General features: G+C 38.5%; 1 protein-coding gene across 7 annotated transcripts; it reads left to right on the plus strand.

Moving 5' to 3' along the window:
- Nucleotides 1-215: 215 nt before the first annotated feature.
- On the plus strand, nt 216-22,778 carry apol1 (apolipoprotein L, 1). Of its 7 annotated transcripts, XM_049598213.1 has the most exons (39): nt 216-533; nt 703-756; nt 2,561-2,632; nt 2,875-2,940; nt 3,106-3,174; nt 3,831-3,893; nt 4,012-4,071; nt 4,215-4,277; nt 4,894-4,965; nt 5,060-5,128; nt 5,794-5,865; nt 6,326-6,394; nt 6,576-6,644; nt 6,741-6,809; nt 6,902-6,973; nt 7,093-7,155; nt 7,267-7,323; nt 8,238-8,303; nt 8,399-8,449; nt 8,571-8,645; nt 8,866-8,913; nt 9,106-9,174; nt 9,254-9,307; nt 9,428-9,499; nt 10,429-10,482; nt 11,159-11,224; nt 11,460-11,531; nt 11,638-11,697; nt 11,934-11,978; nt 12,108-12,152; nt 14,194-14,277; nt 15,164-15,220; nt 15,427-15,516; nt 15,606-15,656; nt 17,562-17,603; nt 18,542-18,619; nt 18,709-18,745; nt 19,223-19,274; nt 20,199-22,778. In XM_049598213.1, the coding sequence occupies exons 1-39, from the start codon at nt 531-533 to the stop codon at nt 21,160-21,162; spliced, it is 3,294 nt and encodes a 1,097-aa protein (XP_049454170.1). In that variant the 5' UTR covers nt 216-530; the 3' UTR covers nt 21,163-22,778. The 7 variants fall into 7 exon arrangements, with proteins under 7 accessions (XP_049454170.1, XP_049454171.1, XP_049454173.1 ...); XM_049598214.1 differs by lacking the exon at nt 10,429-10,482; XM_049598216.1 differs by lacking the exons at nt 5,794-5,865; nt 6,326-6,394.
- The last annotated feature ends 1,484 nt before the right edge of the window (nt 22,779-24,262 follow it).

Genomic DNA, 24,262 nt, shown 5'->3' on the forward strand with positions numbered 1-24,262 from the left:
TTTATTTCTGAGATCTGACCACTCCTTCCACCACTGTCAATACGCTTAATGTAGAATTAGGATTAGTGATGTTTTAATAGCCTTGAGGCAGTCGAAAGATGGAGATTCCGAGCAGCATTTGAAAGCAGCATGAGGCTGATGTCAAATTCCCAGGTGAGACAGACACACCCTTTCCATGCCGACAGCACACACAGGTACAAGAAAAAAAAAAACTGGATCCACCGGTTTCCGTGAGTCTGCTTCATGAAAACACCCACACAAAGTCACAGAGATCTGTGGGAAGTGTCTGAGCTGTGGCCTGTTTCTTTTTTCTTTCTTTCTTTTTTTTTTTTTTTTATTATGATTTTCTCAGAGGAGGGAGGATCTTAACTGCCCAGCTTCAGCGAGTGAAAACAGCACACATTATCAACACGGGAGCAGACAGAAACTCACGAGGACTGAAACATTTCAGTATATTAACACTAACATCGATTAACCAGAGGAACAACTAAACACTACGTGCGGACGGAGGAGGACGTGGGGCAGCACTCATGGTGAGTTCACGTTTCAAATCGTCTTTTTAAAGAAAACAGCTCGCGCTTATCTTCTTGTCGCTTCTCCTCGAGACAAACTTATTAATGTTAGTTGTTGAATGTGTTGATTTAATGTACGTTAAAATAACATCTGTAAGTTTAATGTTACTTCTTATTTAATGTTTGACAGGAGCGATACGACAACCTGGATTTGGATTTGGAGTGTGAAGGAGGAGGCGTAGCTGTGAGTAACATTAAATGTCTTCTGTCTCCTCTGTTGTTTTATGCAACTTTAGCGACCTCACAGTGTTTGAGTTTTGTTTTTTAGGAATGGATTTATAGTTTTCTCTTTGCTGAAATCAAAATGTCAGTAACTAAAATGTTAGTTGAGTGAAAAGACTTGACCCAATTGACCTCAATTGGTTTGTCTGAAACTTAAGTTAAAAAACATTTGTGGTGCTTGTACTTTACCTGAGTATTTCCATTTTATGCCACTTTATACTTTAAATATTACCCACCACATTTGGCAGTAAATATTGTGCTTTTAATTACAACAACATTAGTTACTAGTTACTCTGCAGATTCAGATTATTAACACAAATTTTAAATTCACTAATACATTCTGATGTATTTTTATCGATTAAGCTACAGGGTAAAATGCTGGCTTTCAGCTTACTCTAAAATGTACAGTGTTGGAACTGTAGCTGATGATCGATTAACCTACTAGGTTGCACCAGGACAAATATGTGCAGGTGGCCCCTGTTAACCCCCTCAAACAACAGGTGTGCTATGAAGTGGTTGAGATAATTAACCACAGGAAAAAAATGAATTTTAAAGTCAAGCTCCAGCAATTATAGGTTGGTGTTATTTCATATTTTTGACAAACCAGCTGATGCACAGTCAGTCTGGAAATCTGTCATTGCCCTACTGTGCTGTTAAGAAATACTATTACCACTATGTATAGAAAGGGAAATATGTCCTACACTGTTCACACAAGAGAGATGTAAACACCCTCCAAAGACATTTAAGTTTAAAGTCGGCTCTCTAAAGATTTTACTTTATAATATGTGTCCCAATTTATTTTGGAGGTTTCCTGAAATAAATATGCAATTTTATTAAAATGAAATAACAGCAAAGTTGAGAGACAATTATTTGACTTGATGTATTATTGAATATTGTATAATACATTTTGTTTTGTTTTATTTTTTTGTTGGAGATTTTATTCGTCAAATAGGTAGAGTTATGCTTTGCTGGAAGCTCTGTTATGTTATGGTATGGTATGGTATGGTATGGTATGGTACTAATTTATGGTATGGTACTAATTTAGTTTTACCTGTCCCCACTTTTCTATAATTAGTTGAAAATTGTGTAGTTATGCAGAATTCTTCTAATAAATTTACAGTAACATATCAGTTCCTAAATATGATTGCAACATATGGAACCTGTAACATAAAGCATTCCAGTTTTTGTTTCTGTTATGATCTCCAACTGAATTAATAAGCCTTTGTATGTATTAATGGCTTAATTAGAAAATTAAAAAAAACAGAGAACTAAGTTAACAATGGTTTGCCTGTTTTCTACCCAGGCTACTGGTAATACAATGCTGTAGTGTCTCCTTTTAATGTGATTATTAAACAGGAAAATCATTAATATGATAAATTTTGCTAGAGCTAAAAACCCAGCAATCACTCGATATTTACTTTCATCAAGGCTTCAAGTCCAGACATGAAACCGATTTCAAGTCCAGGCATGAAATCTGGACATGAAGCTGGGCTGTGAAACATGAATTATTAGATGCACCCTTTCATGCATAAAGTCATAAGTGAATTGTCAATCATTCGCAGCATCTTCTCCAGTTTAGTCTCCAGAGCTTGTGATTGGAGACAGAATTATGCTGCTGACTCACCGGCCATGGCAATGCATGTGTACCTTCAGTTACTCATACTGACACATTAGAGATTAGACTTGTGTTTTCACCCTTGGTATGTTTTAGCTCCTTATGTGTTTTTTCAAGTATAATTTTCTCTTTCTTTTTACTCCTCATGCAGGAAAAAGCAGCATTATTTGGAGGGATGTTTAAAAGATCCTCCAAGGCTGCAGAACCATCGCTCCATGCACAGGTGACATTGTAGTATGAACTTATTCAATATAAATCATTGATGTTGAATATTTAATGCTTATAGTTAGGAAACTTTACCGATATTGTTAACGTGTACTGCAGTAACTTGTATTTTGTGAAATAGACACATTCAATTTAGATATGAAACTTACAATATAACCTACTATAATTATGGATTTACTCTGTTTAGTACTGCATTTACTCACACTGGCTTTGTTGGCTATGTCTGTATCGACCTCACAGGACAGTTTATCAGTCAGCAGTGAACTTTCGAAGAGCAATGACAGTCTGACTGACAACAGCAACAAGGTGATGCTCAGGAAACACTTGTGTAAATTCTTTGTGTTGTGTTTTATTTTTCTCTTCAAACCATATTTCAGTCCTCGATCATGTAAAATGAGAAAATATACATTCATATAAAGTGCCGGTGATTTTTTTAACATGTAGACTGAACCTATTTATTTATATTTCAAGGGGAAAGAAGGCGTGTTTAAAGGAATGTTTAAGAAGACGACCAAAGCTGCCAAAGAGGACCAGCCGCAGGTTAATAACAGCCTTCTTGAACTTGCTGTGATGTACATCTTATTTTGAAAAACAAAAAATTTATTTGGCTCATTGATTAATCATTTAAGCCACTTGTCAAATAAAAAATATTCAACATTTGCTGGTTCCAGCCTCTAAAAGGTTAGGATTTGCTGCTTTTCTCTGTTTCATGTCACTTTGAATTGAATAACTTTGGATTTTGGACTATTTGTCAGATAATGTAAAAATATCACCTTTGACTCCAGGAAATTCTTGGCATTTTTAATTGTTTTCTGACATTGTATCGTCTAAATAATTCACTCATTCACTGAAAACGTAATCAACATATTCACAATAATAATGAAAAGTGATGTTTAATATTGATAAGTACCACATGTGCAGCCTGAGGTTACTTCCGGTCACAGAAAAATAAGGATGTTGTTTCAGGTTGACGTTATATTCAAAGAAAATTTGAATTGAAAGTTTTGTATCAATTTATTTGCATGTTATATTTATTTGCCCACTTTCTTATATTGTATTGCTAATTTCATATTAGTTTTTAATTCTCTGAAACCCTTTTGTAATTACTCTGAAAAGTCCGGCCTGAGAACCAGTGTGTTGCACCTGTCAACAAAAATAAGTGATTTATTTTATTTGATTTTATTTCTCTTCTATAGGCCTCCCTATATCCTGAATTGCCTGTCAGTAGTGACAGCTTAAGAGACAACAAGTCATCAAAGGTGAGTTTATTTTCTGCCCCATCATATTTTTCCCCACACAGAAGTTTCTTTGAGAAAGAGAAAGGTTTAGTCTTAAGAAGTCTTTGAAACTAAACCTTTCTCTGCACTTTCTCTGTAGGAAAAATCAGGTGTGTTTGGAGGGATACTGAAACGAGGACATGCTCGGAGGCCTTCACAGGTGAAACACGATCTTCTATCACATGTCCCGCACACAGCGATACATCAGCTATGAAATACAATTATGGGCTAAATGCCTGACATGCAACACGCCATGTTGTGTTGATTCAGTTAGAGCCTGACAGATAATCATGTGTGTTTCAGGATCTTTTGGACGCTGAGTTCACAGCCGGGAACGACGGTCAGTCTGAGAACACCACAGCTAAGGTGAGTCTCATCAGACAAATTAGTTTTTAAAATGCAAAAATGTTCACAAACACAAACAACTGGGAATAAAAAAGTGAAATACAGTCATTTATTAACAAAAAACAGTGTTTATCTATTGAGAAATCACATTTTGAACAAAAGGTACAACAATTAGATGCCAGAATAAGACTCTAATACCAATACTAACCAATACAGCACTTAAGAAAAATATTTTGACTCTTTCAGTGAATCCATAATAAGATAATTGCCCCACTTATAGTAAGAATTCCGCGTGAGAATGCACATCACATTAGATCTTACTCTAAAAGAACATCAAGTTCTTCCTCAGTGTTAACTAGAAACATGTGCTGGTGATGTCATGTGACCTACAGTAGGTGCGAAGACCTCGACTCATTGGTTGGTGAGTCAGAGAAGGGTGTGTTTTTGTTTTTGTGTGTGTGTTTGGAAGCACAAGCTGAACCTGCATGCATCAGCAAATGTACCGGCCAGTGTGTGAAGCACTAAATCCCTGCCTGTTCATCTGACAGCTGCATCAGCTCAAAATACCAAACAATTGCTTTCATTTCATTTAAAGTGACACACATGATTAATTATTATGTGACTTTTTTATATCCAGGAGTCAGGAGGGGTGTTCAGTGGGATGTTTAAAAAAGCCTCAAAGCCTTTTGGAGCGAGGACACAATCTCAGGTGAGAGCTGAGCACCTCACATGTCTCATTTGCCTGTGTGACATTATCAGGAGATGATCATAATAATAAGGGGATGTTTATTTGTTTCCTCCAGGAGGATCTGTCTGCAGCCAACGAGCTCTCAGGCAGCAAAGACAATCTTTCTGTGACTAGCAACACTAAGGTGAGGTTTGTGAAAGCCAGACATCAAACAAAATACAAAGTCTTTCCTCATCTGTTGATATTGGTGCTCATGCTAACTACTCAGTTCTTTCTTGGGTTTATTCTGAACTGCTGTTGTCATATTACACTGCTGTCCCGTATATATTCACTCCATTGCCCATTTACTGCATCTGAAGTTTGTATGAGTGATTAAAGCATGTATTTCCTGTCAGGAAGAAATCCAAATGGCCCTCTGGGACTCACTTTTAATCATCTTTGGCCTGTGAATTCACACAGTCAACCAGTAGGGACACTTCTGCACTGTGTTTTCAAGTAGAAAAGTCATTATTCTTTTATATATAATCATTAATCACATCAGAAATGTGACATCATATCCTGTTTTCAAGGCTGAGTGTTTCATTGACATTTGTGACAATGTGAAAATGTTAGTGGAGTTGGTATAGAGCTGAACCCAGTTGATGGAGAGTTTTGGAAATGTGTTTCTGTTTTTGTTTGTGTTGGGATGGGTGAGATAAACCTGCACGCATCAGCATTTGGAGGAGAGTACAAGCTGCAGTTTATAGTCCATGCCTGTCCATCTGACATCTATAACCAGGCGAATACTTCACTTAATTCCACCATTATGGGCAAATTTTACAGACTATTTTTATGTGTGTTTTTCTCCAGGAGTCAGGAGGGGTGTTCAGTGGGATGTTTAAAAAATCTCCAAAGCCTCCTGGAGCGAGGGCACAATCTCAGGTGAGAGTTATGCATCTCAATTGTTTCACGTTTTCCTGTGTTACATTATTTGGAGATGTTTCTTGTTCATTACTCACCATCCCATAACCTGAGGTCCTCTAATAAGGCCCTGTTAGCCACTCCCTGGTCAAGGCTGAAAACTAAGGGTGGCAGGATGTTTGTTAGCATTTGAGTAGCTTACCTGAAGAACTTAGACTTAGATCGTCTGTCAAAACTCACTTCTACTGTTTATTTTTTTTCTTAATTATTTTTTTTATCTTCTTTATGTGCACTTTTATTTGCTGACTGTGAATTTGTATTTGATTGTTTCCTGCTTTCTTTTATGTGTCCTTGTGTGTGTGGCAATTTGTAACGGTTGTTTTGAAGGTGCAAAAAAAAGTTAGAATTATCATGATTATTATCATTATTATTACTACTACTACTATTATTAATATAATAAGGGGATGTTTGTTTCCTTCAGGAGGATTTGTGTGCATCCAGCGAGCTCTCAGGCAGCAAAGACAATCTTTCTGTGAACAGCAACACTAAGGTGAGGTTTGTACAAAAACACCCAGATCTATAAACAAAGAATTTGTGTGTTGAGACGGGCGAGGTAAACCTGCATGCATCTGCAGTTTGGAAGAAATCTCTAGCTGCTGTGTGAAGTCCATGCTAAATTCCTCCATTATGGACAAAATTCAAACCATGTCATGTGACTTTTTTATCTCCAGGAGTCAGGAGGGGTGTTCAGTGGGATGTTTAAAAAGCCAAAGCCTCCTGGAGCGAGGACACAATCTCAGGTGAGAGTTATGCATCTCAATTGTCTCACGTTTTCCTGTGTTACATTATCAGGAGTTGATAATAATAATAAGGGGATGTTTGTTTCTTTCTTTCAGGAGGATCTGTCTGCAGCCAGCGAGCTCTCGGGCAGCAAAGACAATCTTTCTGTGACTAGCAACACTAAGGTGAGGTTTGTGAAAGCAGAGGAACACTTTACTAAACTTCTCCAGTATGGGCAAAATTTTGCAAATCTTTGTTATGTGACATTTCTCTCCAGGAGACAGGAGGGGTGTTCAGTGGGATGTTCAAAAAATCGCCAAAGCCTCTCGGAACGAGGACAAAATCTCAGGTGCGAATTAAGGAGTGTTCCTGTGTTTTATTCATCTCACCATCAAACCAAGTTAATGAAAATTATTAGGACATATTAATATTGATTTCCTGATATACTGATTTGTTTCTCACCTTCAGGATGATTTGTCTGAACCCAGCAAGCTCTCAGGCAGCAATGACAATCTTTCAGAGAACACTAAGGTGAGGTTTGTTAAAACCAGGCACCCTCGACCCTCAAGTGACACAATACTGCAAGATCAACCATAATGCGTGTAGTCAATATTAAATGTTGGCTCCATATTATTTTCTCAGGAGAAAGGAATCTTTGGTGGTGTCTTCAAGAAAAAAGGTGCCAAATCTCAGTCTCAGGTAAGATGGTCAAGTTTGTCAGTGATAGATTTTCAGTCCAAAAAGTTAAATATCCTGTTTGAGAAATATTTTGTTTGTTATGTCGATAATAACCAGTGTGAAAAGGTTGTTATTACATCTCACATCTGTCAGTTTATTTGATTTTCAAGGCACACTCTCAGGGGAATTTGGTCTATGGTTTAGTTTTTAAAGCCAACAAGTATTCAAAAATGAAAAAAGCCACCGCTCATCCGTGGGCAAGATTCTTCTTAGATGTGCTGGAGCTGAGCTAAGACACTTGAAAAAACAAAAACAGCAACCGCACACTCACAACTCTGTGCAATCATCAATTTTGATGATCATCAAATTGATGATTGCACAGAGTTGTGAGTGTGCGGTTGCTGTTTTTGTTTTTTCAAAAGCCAACAAGTATAAAATTAGAAAATTTCCGATCTTTGGTCGTATTAAAAGACAGAGGTCCAATCTGGCAACACTAAGAATAAAAGGCTGAAACCACAGACTGTATAAAATAATGAATGTAGCTACCATGACATCACCCTTTGGTTTGTGGACTTGCATTTTGGCATTTCATCCATCGCCATCTTGTTTTTTTGAGCCAGAAGTGACCATGTTTGAATGAGAGGATGAGTCACATCCTAGTGCGCTATAATTGGCTTGTCTTACTGTGCTATGATTGTCCATCTTCACTGAGCATACTTAGTCACTGGTTGCTCAGCGCTGCATGTTCATGACCTGTTGATAATGCCCTTTGGAAATGGAAAGTGAACTGAGAGGTTCCAAACTAATTCCTATTTATGATTTTGCCTGCAAGGCTACCAGTCGTTTAGTAAAATGGATATTTCACTTCAAAATAAAACCCTTGAGTGTATGCGTTCATCTTGGTTGTTGACTGTCTGCTGTGTCCTTCTTTTAAGGATGATTTGTCCATGGATGGTGAACTCTCTGCCAGCAGTGACAGCCTTGTGGAGAAGTCTTCAAAGGTGAGCGAAGGACCTGCGTCTGCCCTGCAGCACTCACAAAATACACAGAAGACAACATCAGTTTGTAACTTTAACTGCTTTGAATTGTCTGTCAGGGTGGAGCAGCAGCAAAGATCCTGAAGAATCCTTTCACCTCATCAGCTCAGGTCATTTTTACCTCATAACTAATCCCGCATCAGATAAATTACTTTACCAGCTAGTGCATTACACTGTCGGTTAAATTGTGAGATAACTGACATGTTGGTAATGTGTATTGTGTTGTAACAGGATAAGGAAAAGACTGAACGCTCAGGAGACTCAAACGAGAATAGTTCTACTGCAGAGAAGCCCAAAGCAAAGCAGGTAAGTTGTAATGGAAGATAAACTGGATCTCTTCTCTCTTGCTTGAAAACAGTTTGGGCTGTACTGAGACATGATGGCGCAAATATCAGCTTTCTGGTACAAGTTATTGCCTCAAAGAAATGACGTTTGTTGTCTTAATGTTAAGGAATAAGATCCACTGTGACATAAAGATAACAGTTAGAGCTATAGTCTTTTTTAAGGTGTGTTTGTCTCATTTCAGAATGGTTTTAGTGCGATGATGAAGAGCACCTTCTACACCGACAAACAGGTAAGAGGTGGTGTATTGTCATCAGTTAGTCTTTCCCATTACACTTCCATAAAACTAAATAGTACCATTGAACCCTTAAAAACATTTAAAAAAAAAAAAATGTAGCAATCCACATGTAATGTAAAGCTAGCTATACGATTACTGGTACTGCTATTGTTTTTATTTTCTGATCAATATTGGCTCCATCCGCAGGAGAAGGACTCTGACTCTGACTCTGAGGCAATATTGGACAATGGAGAGAGCCAGCCCAGCCACAAACAGGTTTGTAAGGTTTTTGAGTATTATTATTTTTTTAAGTTATCAGTAATTTAATTCTGTGTGTTTTATACTTTATATTCAGAGCAAACTTGCCGAGGCGATGGAAAAGCTGAACCCGTTTCGATCTGCACACAAAGTAAGGTTCAGATTAAAATCTGTTTTTGTGCTGAAGAGGTTTCTTTTTGATAAAAGGATGCATTAAAAAAGACTGCTCTGCCACAGTCATGTGTTTTTCATAAAATGATGATTTCTGCAGCATGAAAAGCCGTCAAGCTCTGATGACGAGGATCCGCCTGCGAGCAGCGAGAAGTCATCAGTCAACAAACAGGTGCTTTGACATTTACTTGTTCCTGTTATTTTATCCATGTGGCGGAACTTTTTTGACGTTTAACTGGATATTTTGATTCAGCAGACACTTGCCTCAGTGAGGGGAAGAAAAGCATCTACTATTTAAATGAGAGGCATTGTGAAAACCTTTGTCCAGCTTAGATAGAAAAGAGGAAAGTCATGAGTCAAAGGTTTAGGTTTTGGAGAAGCATTTTACCCACAGACTCTGTCTGCAGTCCACCTTACCTTGACATGCCTGGTCTTGCTGAGAATGTAGTACCTTCAGTAAATGGCATGGGGAGCAGCTTGTCTTGCAGACTTGTTTTGCACAGACCAGGCAAAGCTCTTTCTTTCTGGTCCTGAACCAGCCCCAACAACAACCTCTAGGCCACCAGCCAACCCCGGGCCAGGCAAGGGGTGTTTGTGCTCATAAACCTTAGCTGCATCAACAGGGAAACTAGTAAACATAAATATCTGACTGTTTTTTGACAGTGTCATGACATATGACATGGCTTATCAATAGTCAGTCTTACTGATTAAAAACAAGAAGTTCAGTCAACCATTAGCCTCTGATCATCTGTCTGTGCCCCCTGATTTCAACAGAGAATGCTAAAAATGCTAACAGGCCATTTTATTAAAACTAAATGACAATTTCAGTCTGAACTACAGCCTCACAGATACTGGATTTTTGAGGCAGATGGGAGTTTGACAAAATCTGATAGGGATACATCAGCTGTTATCTTTTTTACTATGTAGTGTTTTTAACTCTAACCTAGTTTGCCATTTCTGTACTGTAGTTACTTGTTACTTATCAGCCAACGTACACACCAATAATACAACTGATAATAATACAATACCAATGTGACCAGAGGCTGACAAAGCGGAGAGGCATTCCCTTTAATCTTCTGATAATGTGTCCCTCCCTCTCAGAGCTCTATGGCTGGAGCCATGTCCAAACTGAATTTTTTCCACTCTTCAAATAAAGTAACTATGCAGTTGATAATGATTGGTCCTGGTGGAGGTGTGGAGGGAGATTATCATGATCAGGCTGTTTTAGGTGATAGGGAGTCATTGTAGTGGTGCTAATGGTGATAGTGGGGATGTTTGGTGGGATTTCTGGTTGATTTTTGGGCATAGTAATGATGTGCTGCACACTTAAAGCACCATACCAATGATTTTGCATGTTGTACCCTGTTAACTATAGATCACATTTACTTTACATCAAAAAATAACCATTGTACAAACAATGTTGATGTGGGGGTGCAGTTTTCCAACCACTCCAGGCAACCATTGTTTTGCTTTTTTTGTACTAAATGAAAATCAGTAACTCTGCAATTTTGGCAAAAATGAATATAGACTTGATGTCCACTGTCTGTGATGAATTACAAAAATTGCACAACTCAAACAAGTTCACGAGTGATTTTCATGTTTTACAAAAATTCCTGGAAACCAATGGCTGCCCGGAAAAGTTGGAAAAATGCATCTGTAAATCTGACAGTGTAGAACATGCATTTGCTTTTGGTCGGCAAAAATACATGATATGTAGTTAAAGAGTTAAGAGTTAAACTTAAAAACACACTGGTATGGTCCTTTAATCACTGCACAAGTAAAGTGATGTTGGTTGAAACAGTTTAATAGTGAATATTTTATGTATGTTCAGAAAGACACCGAAGACACAGAGACGCTCAAGGAGAACAAGAAACAAGTGGAAGAAAAGTCAAAACCGGTCAGTCTATTTTTCACATCACTCATGAGTCATCAGTGACCCCCCCCACACACACACACACGAAAATACCCTCTCTCCTCACATTCCTCCGGGCCTCGACCATATCCTCCTCATCCCCTTACCTCCCTTTAAATCCTGCCTGCTTGTAATCAAACTTCCCTGTCGCCCTATTCCACCACACTGTGTGACTGTGTGTGTGTGTGTGTGTGTGTGTGTTTGTCCTTGTCCGGTCAAGAGCAACAAGACCCAGCGAGAGAGAAAAGAAAGAAGTGAAACTCCAACGGTCCCACCCAGACCTTCTAAAGAGGTTTGCAAGCAGTTGAACACAACTCAGTGACATGTGGTCCAAGTGAGACTGTTCTCTACTATACTCCGTCTGTTGTTGTGTCGTTGAGCCTGTGATCTCTCCACAGGAGATGAAGAGCATATCCACATACGGCAAAGTAAAAGCAAGAGGAACTGAGGATAATCAGGTACAGTTTATATTTCTGCCTCCACAGAGTTTGGATGTATCTGTTAGAGAACAAGTTAAATCATTAATTATTTTATGATTTAATTTTTCAAATACATATATATGTTAAAATTATCCAGTGTAATCATCCAATGTAAGTGTAAAAGTGACAGGCTATGCTTTTAAATTGCATGCTTTGTATATATGGAAAGGGATCTCAGTATTGGAAAAAGATTGTCTTTATTTTGTCCTCTGCAGGATAACAAAGACATGATCTCCACATCTGCCAGACCATCAGAGGAGGTATTTTAAGTCTTCACTGTTTAGAGAATAATGGCTGTTTGTGTCCATTTTGAACTGATGTGTATTAGTGTGTATCGATACTAGTTTATTCGCCCTGTGGTTAAGAAAACTGCTCTGGTTTAATTTCAGGAGCTGAGCAAAACAGCAAGACAAAAGCAGAAGAGCAACCACCAGGTACTGACATGTACACACAGTAGACTGTTGTATTGGTTTGCTGATATTTTATAGCAGTATTGGCTGTTGGTTTGATATTGAATGTCAGCTATCAGCTATATTGGAGGTGTCTTTGTGATCCCAGCTACAAAAAAGAAAACTTAAAGTCTCCCTCAACTGAAAATGTGTTTTGCTTGTTGTTATGTCACTTGTATGTTTGATCGTGACGTTGCGGAGGGATGTATGTGCAGAGTTTGAGAGACACACCAAGTTGACCACTGGTCAAAACCGGGTTGTCGATGAGCATCTGTTGCTTTAGTCAGTATGATGTGTCCCCCACCACTGGCCCTCGTTGGCCTCAGTTGGCTTTTTTGGCCAATTCAGCATGTTAAATTGGTGACAGTGGAGCCCATTGGTGAATAAAATCACTCTAAATGGCAGTTTAGCTCAGCGAACGAGAAGAGAAACGGAAGTGAGGGAAGTAAACAAAGAGCTAAGTCAGGAGGGAGTAAGCTCAAAACAAATTTGTGACAGAAGTAAAGCCATTGTCTTTAGCGATTGAGCTCTTTAGCAGAAACATTTTGTGATGGTTTGTGTTATTGTTTACTGGCACACGGTAAATATGCTTTGTTCTTTCAACACTGGATTGTGTTGTTAATCTGCTAAGTAGCCTCAAGACTGTCTTCCAGTTTCTCTTTTTGAAAGATGACAGACTACTGCTGTCTGCTGGTGTGGAGAGTTATTTCCTGTCACACAGGCACAGAACATACTTGCTGGTTGGCCGTGGGCTGTAGTCTTTGTGGTGTGTTCATGTGCAACTTTTTGGTCAAGGTCTAGCAACATGAGGCAATGCAACAGGGGGCATTTGTTGCCGCTAGTTCTCTGAAGTTGGTTTGGTGTTTCTGGGCCTTAAGACTCATGTCTTTAGAGCAAGATCTCCTGACATCACAATTAGTCTGGAAGCCAGTCGTGTTTAATACACAACTTACACAAGTCCAGTGAGAAAATAGGGCTGAGTAATATATTGACATTATATTGATATTGTGATATGAAACTAGATATTGTTTGAGATTTTGGATATAGTAATATCTGAATTAATATCTTTTCCTGCTTTTAAAGGCTACATTACAGTAAAGTGATGTTATTTTCTGAAGTTAGCAGACTGTTCTAGCTGTTCTATTATTTGTCTTTACCCACTTAGCCATTATATTCACATTACAGATGATTATTTTTCAAATCTCGTTGTGTAAATATTTTGTATAAGCACAACGAGACAACCCTACAATATTGTTGCGATATTGATATCAAGGTATTTGGTAAAAAATATTGTGATTTCTGATTTTTCTCCACGGCGCCAAGCCTGAAGAGGGCACTTAAACCTCCACTACGCACACAGTTGAAATTGACTTTTCAGTGCGGTAGGAGACATCGTATAACCAACAGTTAAACTTTTGAAATGAAAAATACTTCCATATTCATAGATTTTGAAATTTAAATGAGGGAAAAGGGGTATATGTAATTTTAAGACTTTGTAATGAGGTGCTTGAACTTTTTTTTCGTGGAAAAAACACTTTCAATGCATACTATTATTATATTAAAGAAGTATTTTTTGTGTGTCCTAAAACAGAGAGGGAGTCTAAAAACACGTCATTATTATTTAAAATGAGTTTTAAGTCTCTACCCAAAAAGAAAGACAGATGTGAGGAACCCTGAACAGTTGTCAGATTTCTAGATTGAATATTGGCCTAATACAGTGTCTGTCAACCACTTAAATACAATAATATCACCATTTGCTTTCACAAGCCTTTATCAGTCACACTCTTGCATACACACAAAAACAAAGTGGCCCACAAGAAATGACTACAAAGTTTCACACAGCAAATTCAATTTTAATTTTTATCTTTTCATGACCAAGAAAATGAACATGTTGTTGCCTGCTATTTATTGATATGCTGATTGTCTTGTTTGCTCTTAATGTCTTGTCTATGTGATTTTTAACTCATAGTGTGTTAAGTTTTTAAAGGGCCACAATGGAAATAAGCTTTAATGTAACTTCCCACAGAGCCAATCAGACGATGAAGGCCTCAAAGGTGAATCTGCGGAAGCCAAAGAGGGAGAAGAGGTGCCCCCACCAGAAAGCAAAACAGTGAGTCGCTCGAACTGTTTTTATTACTGATCCTAGTTTTATTGTTTGTGTTAAGCTCAGAAACTTTATTAGGACACACAGTGATTGATACAGAGAATGACTGACCTGTAGTACATATGTATTTGCGAGTTGGAGACTTTTTAAAATATCTTAGTGTGTGTGGTATGAGCCCATGTTTGCTGCTACATGCAGGTGAAAACAAACAAAGGGTATTTGTTGCAGTTATCCTGCCAGGATCTAAATGTTCTAGTTCCTGCTTCCTTCTTATCAGTTCTTTCATGCTATGCAAATTACATGTGGCTCCTCCAGGCTATTGTCAGCGTGAGGTTTACAGAAGCTTGTGTGTTTTTTACAAGGCTATGTTACCTCTTAACATACAGTCGTAACTTAAGTAACTTTCAGGTTGTTAAATTGGTCTCTGACGGTGTTATATATTCTTTATCACTTTGTTTGGTCTCTTCTTTGAAGCTGTATGATGTTTGAAACCCAAGACTGTTTTCATGGCTTCATTATTGAGGATTTTTCTGTATTATTTGATACACATTTCTCCACAGGACTAATATATTTGGTATCTAAAGAAACTTTTAGGTTTCCACTAGATTGTAAAATAATTTTGTACTGCCAGGAGCAGATGACAGTGAGATTAGACTGCAACTATTTTTTGATATACATTAAAGAAAACGTATCGTTCCTTGTGTATTTGAGGGAAGAAACAGACACATGACATATTTATATAGTGATGGCTCTTTGAACTGTTGCAGACATTAAGTATAGATGCAGTTTATCCATTTAAATATAGGTCACCAACGGCTGTAGTGAAATGCAGTTCTTCCAGTTATGCTTCTTACGTCACCTGACACTGTCACACTGCCATTTTTTTTTACAGACCAAAGTGAAAAAACACAAACACCACAATCCGTTCATGCCACGCAGTGGACCCAAGGTATTTGCTTCATTTTGCAATTCATGTACTGCCAATAGAGTCACGACGATATATTTTATCTTCCATGTACCCACTTCAATCTGTTGTATAGACCATACTTAATTCATTCCCTCCTCAAATTATTTGACAAAGGCTGCACAATGTTACAAATTTAAAAGATATTTTAAAGCAGGAGGGAGGTTTACATGCAACCTTGTGTTACGCAGCTTCAGGCTCCGTCTGATGATGAAGGGCTGAAAGACGAAGATGAAGATGAAGAGGAAAAGAAGGATGAGGAGGGCAAAGACAAAACAGCGGTATTTTAACTAATTTCTTTACTTAATTGGAACATTGTAGAATTTGACCTGTATCAGAGTAACACCACATTCCTGCCTTTTCTTTTTAGACCAAAGTCAAGAAGCCAAAGAGACACAATCCTTTCATGCCTCGGGTCAAGGTAACACTCAAACATGTGACATGTACAAACTTGTTTCTTTCCGCGTTGACAACACTGCCAAAATGTCTAGTAACACACCACCTTATTACAATAACCTCATGACTAATGCTGGTATAATTGAACTTTGGGCTCATTGAGAAGTTCACATTGCTGCGGACAACACTGGAGTCACATCTTACACATCCTTAGATCCCTAAAAAGGATTATCAGATGTTGTTTTCAAAACAGTGGATCTGTATCTCTATGGAGACAATGAATTTCTGCATGTCACTGAACCGGAGAAACTTTAAGTAGACTGATCCAGGGCCAGGCCTACATCATACATGTCACTTTCATGATGAGCAATAAACCCCATCCACCTATTTAAGGCATTTAGTGGAGGCTATTCTTCCCTAATTAAATTTAACAGTTCATTACATTTTACAAAATGAAGCCTTAAGGAATATTGAAGTCACCTAATGTCACCTTTGTTTGAATGACACAAAGCCAAAGCAAGAAACCAGTTATTTCACATATTTCATGTCTGAACTTTGGGCTACAGACTGTTGCGTTATGTAGTAGCTCTAGGTCACTAGTAGCAACACCATCATACCATGTATCACAGGGATAGGACTGGCACAGATTGTACTTGGAATTAAATTTCTCAGAGGCAGAACAGCTCTGAAGGGAGAAATATCTAAATGTCTAAACCTAGAAGGGTGTTGTTTATCACACTGAAAAGGCGTTTAAAAAGGGTGACATAGGAAAGAAAATGCTATTTAACTTAAAGATGAGTGATGGAAACATAAAGTAGCTTTTAAGGTTTTGTTCCAGAACAGCTTCAGTGCTCCTTTTTATACATTATGAAATAACTGTGTCTGGACTTGAGTAGTCTCGCTCAGCAGACCTTTCTCAAGAAAAGAAAGGTCCGGCTGGGCCGACTCTCACTTTGAGATTGGAGAAAAAAACGCCCTGGCTGCTTGTATTTCTTTTAACCAATCACAATCGTTCTGGGCGGTGCCACAGCAACGGTGCGCTTGCAAAAATATTGCTGGGGGGAAACAGGTTTTGGTGTAACACACCCACAAAAATATCACCTACAGGACGCCAACCATGACAGAAAAATGGCTACATCCCCGCAAGATCAAACACCGCAAAAGTTAGTAAAGGACGTGTTGAAAACGGTTGAAAACTGCTACACAACCAGAGGTGGTAGGGCGGGACTTCAGCGGGTGGCTCGTTCCGCCCAATGAGAGGCTGATCTATGCAGCGAACTTCCGCCCACTCAGACTAGGACTTGAGTGGAGAGATGAACACCATTATTTTACAAGATGTTCCCTCATTTGTTGTTTTGATGATGATGATGATGATGATGATGATGGAGAGGACTGTCAGACACACTGTTCGAAAATCTCCCACAGGTGTTCAGTTAGGTCAAGATGTTGTGACCGTAAAGGTTAATTTTCATAGTCATCAAATCATTCAGCAAGTCTTTGTGACCTGTACAGAAACATCTGCGTCTACTGTGTTTCTTCACTCATTTATTTATAGTTTTGATAGTCTGTCACCTGTCTGTATCTCCCTTGCTGCTTGCTCACTGAAAATAAGCAGCCTTGCCCTGTTATTTTAGCACATTTATTAAGTTAGCATAGATAAAATTCCTAGCGTGTTATGAGCAAACCACAGAGGTGGTTACCTAGCTGTTGATTTGAAGACCAAAATAACCAGTTCCTTTTTTTTCTTTGTAACTAATTTTGAATTTGTTGAAATAACATAACGTCTACCTCCAGAACAGCTCTGCCTCTGAGAAACTGTTTTGTCTGCATGGAAACCAAAATGAGCCCAAAAGCAAAAATTTTTATTTGATATTATAAACGATTTAACTATGTGTTTGTTTGGGTGTGTGTTTGTGTTCATTGGTTTCAGGGCAAAGTCATACAGAAGAGAGCACAGGACGGAGCCGCAGAGGTAGAGAACCAAACTGTATCAGACTAACAGTATTTGATCTGTCTTCTCTTTCTTTCCTCTTAAGCTTCAAATTGAAAGCGACTTGTAACCTCTACCCACCCTGTCTATGTCAGTATATTTGTCCACCAGACTGACAAGTTGCAGTCTTACTTATTGTGGTTCAGGATTACAAAAGTGTCTTTCAGTCACATGACCCATCCCTCAAAACAGCCCCTTTCTTATGTCTATCTCCAGGGTGTCCGCACAGCTCCCAGCAGAGACTATTATAGTCGACATGTTTTTTTCCCCCTCCACTGTCAACATGAAACCCACCCCCCACACCATTACACAGTGTTTGTGCATGTTGTTAGCATGGAAGATGAGATGAGGTTACAATGTGCCCGAACTTGTTTCTCTGCTCTGCTTCCTTTTTCGACGTGTCCATAGAAGATTTCAGCCAATTTTACTTCTGCAAAAACTGCACAGTCAGAATCCTTTTTACCATCACTTCCTCCTCTTTGTCAGAGCAGATACAGTGAATTAAGTGAAACTGAGGTCATGTGATGTTATATGTTAATTTAAATTCTTGCTGTTGGTTTTCTTACGCAGTATTTTTGTCCCATTGACGTACTCTTCACCTACACTGTAAACCCAGACTTTGTCTTTTTTGTGTTATTGGTAATTCTCATTTTGTTGGTTTATCATGACAAAATGAACATAAAACAAAATTTAATTAAAAAAAAAAAACTTTAAAAAGTTTATCAAATTAAATAAGGATAAAAATTAATAGATAAGCTTTTAAACTAAGATATTGGATCAAGATATACACACAGAGACAATGGGGAACTAATGGTTACACTGCAATGTGTTTCTAATACTTATTTAAACAAAGTCAGGTCTAATGTTTGAGACGCACACTGCTATATAAATTTTAAGAAGTATTATGTGTGTTGTCCCAGAATGAAGGTGGAAATAGAACCTTGTTTGACCAGCTGGAAGACTTCCGTATTGACCCAGCACAGCCTGAAGACGGACGGGTTGGTTTCATAATCTGATGCCTCATTATTAACTGTTGGATTGCAACGATAAACATGTAGACCCACACATATCCTATGGTGTCTTTCAGGATGTGGATCTCATGGAGTGGTGGAACACAGTGGAGTGTGAGTCACAAATTAAATGTTTTTCACCTTATTTTATTTGAATTTTTAGTTTCTTCTCGAACCACTTACACTACATGACCAAATGTATGTGGACACCCCTGTATGCATAGTTTAGTGTGGAGTTTTTCATTGTTTAGGCCCCTAAACAGGGAAATCTTAATGCTGCCGCATACAATTGTATTTTAGACGGTGTTCTTCCAACTTTGTGGCTCCATTTTGAGGACAACCTTTTCTGTTACAACATGACAGTGCCCTTGTGCACAAAGCCAGGTCCATTGATAAATGGTTTAATGGATTTAGTGCGAAAGAACTTCACTGGTCTGCACAAAGCACCGACCTTAACTTCATCTAGCACCTTTGAGAGAATTGAGAGAATAATATGTTGTGGATGTTTTGGTGTCCAAATTCTTTTGGCTTTGTAACGTTTGTGACTTCAAGAAAGAGGTTAATATCATTTTTTTACTTGCATTTCTTCAGCTTGGGAGGACACACCTCAAGATGATGACATGACAGAAAAAGAAGAGGCCAAGTAAGGGCATACTCAAATAAGTGTTAATATTATATTTCACTGCCTTTTGTCTTTGGTCTCTTAAAAGGCTCTGTTCACCTTATGTTTCTCTTATTTCTGGTGGTATTTAGCCATGCAGAAAGTTTCAGTGTCATGTGCCAAAGTTTTGAGATATCCACATCTATGTCCTCCATGACCCAAGTTTGATGGAGAATAGAAATTCATTTGCGCTGCTCAAAACACTGACAAATCGAATTTCATAAATTCACACAGAAACTGTCACTGCTCAGCAGAAAAAAAATAAATGTATCCATCTTCAGTGTTTAGACCAAATCACAATGTTCATAATAACTCCCATTTCACATACATAAAATTAAACGATGCTGAGCAAGTGCTGCCTCAGTTAGTTAGCTTTTAGTCATCTAAAAAAGGCCCATCTAAAAAATTAGTTTAAGTGTCGCTACATATCCCGCTGCCTTGATTGGCATAAGGTGTAAGGTAAGGCAGAGAAAATATTCCAAATATAGTTTACACTTAAATTAGATTTTTAGGTGGGTCATTTTAGGTGGCTAAAATACATTTTTTTTTAGCTTGTTTAGCTTCTGTGCCCATACATTTGGTTTATCAAAGAAAAACAGCATATGAAATAAGCTAATAATTTTTAACTTTATATCTCTAAACGTTACAGTGACAGCTGAAAATAACAGAACGTAACAAGTTAGCTGAGTTTTACATATCCGCACAACTGAGATCAGTTACCAGTTGTCGCCTCAGACGTGATTGTTGTTGTTAGTGTAATGTCACAGTTATTCAGTCCATTGGAGAGGAAGATTGATATCTCAAAACTTGGGCAAATAAAACCCACCACCATCTGCAAGGCTACAAACACTTGTGGTAAGTCAGTGACCCAGCTCTTTGCAATCCCTCTTAACTTGCTCTTCTCAGGGCGTTTGCTGTGACAGCAGAGAAGGTGCAGAAGGGCATCCGAGTCTTCAACAAACTGTTCTCAGAGCGTGCGGAGAGCCTCTGGCAGCACGTCATCGACCTCAACAGCATTGCAGATGGTCTGGACAAGTTCAGCAAGAACACAAAGATTGCTCAAATCACCGGTGGCTCCACCAGCGCCATCGGGGGAGTGGCCACCATCGCTGGCCTCGCTCTGGCCCCAGTCACCATGGGAACCTCCTTGATTGTGACGGCAGTTGGACTGGGTGTCGCCACTGCGGGCGGTCTGACATCAGCAGGTGCCGGTATCTCCAACCAGGTCAACAACTCCATGGACCGCAAGAAGGTAGAGAAGATTGTGCAGGATTATCAGGAAAAGATCCTCGACCTCAACAAGTGCCTGAAATTCATCAAGCAAGGTATCGAGAACCTGAAGCAGTTCGACCTGATCAAGATGAAAAATCACGCCTACAACCGCGACTTCCCTGTGCTCAGTAGTAGTTTCTATGAGGACGGCGCCATGGCAGGAAAAGCGATCCTCATCAACGCTAATGAGATCATGCGTGTGGTGCAGATCGCCAACGTGGCAGGCAGCACAGCAGCCAGAGCGGTCCAGATTGCCAGTATGGCTACTGGTGTGCTCACCGGACTCTTTGTAGGTATGGACATCTACTTTGTGGCCAAAGACTCCAAAGAACTCAAGAAAGGGGCCAAGTCAGAGTTTGCGGCCAAAATCAGGGAGGTGGCTACGCAGCTTCACGACGGTCTGGTGGAGCTCAACGGGATACGAGAAGAGCTGCAGGCCACTTCTCCAGAAAATGACGCAGCCAGTGATACACCTGCTCCAGACAGTGAAAAGAAAGAGAAAGAGAAAGAGTACAAATATGACAGTTCAAGTGAAGATGAAATCGACCGCATTAAAAAGGCCATTAAACAGGACTATGAGAACCGAGAGTATGTCTGACAAAAACTAAGAACAGTGCTTTGACATAATGCTTTTAGAGCACGGTCAGTTTCCTGTTCTCCTACAAAATGTTCAAGTGATTTTGAAAGTACGTGCTTAAATCTCCAGCATACTGCTGCATTGTTAGCATCTATGAGGTGGTTGGTGCCAGTTTCTTAAAATGCAAAACTACTCTCAGGCCTATTTTAAACGCCAACAGAGGAAACTCCACTCTTGATGAAATACACTAGTTTCTGAAACTTATGGACTTTTATGTTAGGGACCTGACTGCTTGCATGGAGCTGAGGCTTTGTGCTAGATAAAGTATCATATCTGCTTTTCTGGTTGCTGTGCCAACATGTGAAACTGCCATGTGGTCCTTAAGAAAATGGGCTCAAAGGTTTAAAATCATGTATTTGGATTGTAGATAAGTAAACAAGTACAAAGTATTTTGTCAACTTTTTATAATTTAGACTTTAAAGTGTTGCTTAGAGTTTCAAAGTACATCAGTTAATACAGAAACACTTTTACTGATCAGGAGATTGTGTAGACTCTTAGGGACAAGTGCCTTTATTATTTATAATGCCTTAGAAATGCATATGATGCAATGTAGCATTAGTTTGTTTACTTATGTTGTTTTTCTGGTGTCAGGGCTGCAACTAACTCATTTCCCTCTCATCCTCTGCTTGAGGTTTTAGATCTGATGTGGGATGTTTTTAAGTCTTGATATTGGACTTATTTTGAAGAATGGTAGTGATGAGCTTTGTTTTCTAGCTACTTTATAGTAAAAACTACTGATTCACTAAACTGAGCTGCTTTATTAAAATGTAAAGGTTCTGTATGCGACATGCAGAGGATAATTATAGCTGCAGACAAATATTTGCTATGTGAAGATATAGTGGAACCAATGGCATCCTGAGCAGAGAATGAAGTCACACTGCCTCAGGGTGTGTTTTAATTTGAGCTTCTCTATGGTTTGTTGTGGTAAGCTGGTCCGACCACGCGTGCATGTTCGTGGATGTGTGTGTTCCACTGACTAACTCATTGCCAACACTTTGCTCTGTGCTTATACAACAGTTTTTGCAACAGATATTGAGATGGCCACCCATGGTTCCTCCCTGGTGGACACTGTTAGCTCTGTCAGCATTGTTGCCGTTGTTTAGTGCCGTTTACAGAGTTAACACCATTAGCTGCTAGCCGCCGGCTCAGTTGAGAACCGTGTCCAGACACCTCATATGCTCTGAATTTTGCATAGAGCCCCTAGTTTTTAAATGTGTCCTCAGTTATATTAGGTGTTTTAATGGCTTCCAGGTGTAAAATCATCCTTTACTAGACAACAGGAATGACACAGGTCTGTAAAAACCAGTCATGACTATGTCAGTCTGTCCTGAAAGAATCTGTTGCCATTTCCTTTTAATGTGGCATTAATATTTAAAGACTTTTATTTCAAAGTCAGGGTCTGATATGTGGTTTGTACTGGAGGCTCTAATGATGTCAGCTCTGTGGTCTGTTTAATGAACTTTATATTTATTTTTCTGGGTGGAGTTGTTCATTCGATACTACCTTTTTATGTGCAATATATTGTAGACCTATGTGTAATTAATGTGAAATTGATAAATAAAGGCCAGAGAAACATATTCTGTCAGTTGCTTTGTAAAGTTTATATGCAAGCAAGCTCCTTAAACACTGTTTGCTTTTAATTTCCATGAGGTTTGCTTGCTGCGTATGTCTCTGCATTTCTGTCACCTTTTTCACTTGTGACATAATTAAGACATGATATACTACTTTGAGCTTGTATAAGCACAGTTATGTGACTGGGATTAAATTCAGGCTTCCACACAGGGCGGTAAATTCAGGCTCCATGTGCTCTTTTGTGAATAGGTGTAGCGTAATCATATCTGATCAGTATAACCCTGCACTGTGCTGTTTAGGGTTTGGAGCACTCCCGATTACACTGGTAACCACTCCTAAATGACCTCACAGTGTATAAACCACACCAAGGAGTACACTCCTAAATCACTGCGGCAGGTCGAGACGATAAACCATAGGAGGTCCAAACAAGATTTTCAGCAGGTGTTAAGTTTTTAAACTTAAGTCCACCTAAAGTGGACTGTTTTAAGTTACCAGTAACTTGCACACCAGAGTCTTATTAATAAATGATGGATGAAAAAAGTAACCCTGTAGTAATCGTAATTTAATTTAATGATAATAATTTCTATAAAATCGTTTAAATATTTTTTTCCCCTCATCAGTCTAAACTTAATAGCCCACAATGACAAAAAAAAATTGTATTTTAGAAATGTTTGCACATTTAATAAAAAGAAAAAATTGAAATATTACACTGATGTAAGTATTCAGACCCTGTGACACTTGAATTATAGCTGAGCTGCGTCCGATTTCTCCTCCTCAAATGAAAGATGTCTCTACACTGGTCACTTCAATTCATTGGACATCACTTCTTTAAACCCATTTTTATAGACTTGATTTTATATCGTCTTTTTATTCATCTCTTTATTCCCTCTTGATTCTTATCATTACAATAACTATTATTATCATTTTTTTTTATTATTGCTTTTATTCTTTTTATTGTCTTTACATTTATTGAGGGGTCTTATCTCTGGTCTTACTGTACCTAAATTTTGTCTCATTTATTATTATTATTATTATAATTATTATTATTATTGTTGGCTGTCTACATAAAGTCCATGGCTAACTATGCATATCAGAGCAAGCCATGAGGTCTGAAAACTTTCTCAGTGCACTCATTGTATATTTATTAAGATTTTTAGAGCGATAATAATTCCAAAACACATAACTGAACAGTTAAATTAACTTAATTAATTGTGAAAAAATAAAATAAAACATTTTGAAATCATAACAATGAGATTGGAAATATTTTTAGTGTTGGTGCTCCTGCCAAAATGATTAACTGTTTTCTATTTTTGGAACAGCTCCCATCCCGTTTTGGTTTTCCCTTACATGTTGTTGACGGCTATGAAACTCATGAGTCAGAGTCACGCCGGCTGGGAAAGGCGTTTCTTTCACTCCCACAGCCACAGGTAGACCTTAAACTGGCCACGCCCAACTCCCCAGGTGAGTCGACAGCCATCACAAAGACAGA

This window comes from Epinephelus fuscoguttatus, linkage group LG15, assembly GCF_011397635.1.
Source record: "Epinephelus fuscoguttatus linkage group LG15, E.fuscoguttatus.final_Chr_v1".
Lineage (NCBI taxonomy): Eukaryota > Metazoa > Chordata > Actinopteri > Perciformes > Serranidae > Epinephelus > Epinephelus fuscoguttatus.

Coding starts and splice junctions, on each gene's coding strand:
- apol1 (XM_049598213.1), top strand. Junction 10,483..11,158: donor TTTTCCACTCTTCAAATAAA/GTAACTATGCAG, acceptor ATGTATGTTCAG/AAAGACACCGAAGACACAGA. Junction 15,657..17,561: donor CTTTCATGCCTCGGGTCAAG/GTAACACTCAAA, acceptor CATTGGTTTCAG/GGCAAAGTCATACAGAAGAG.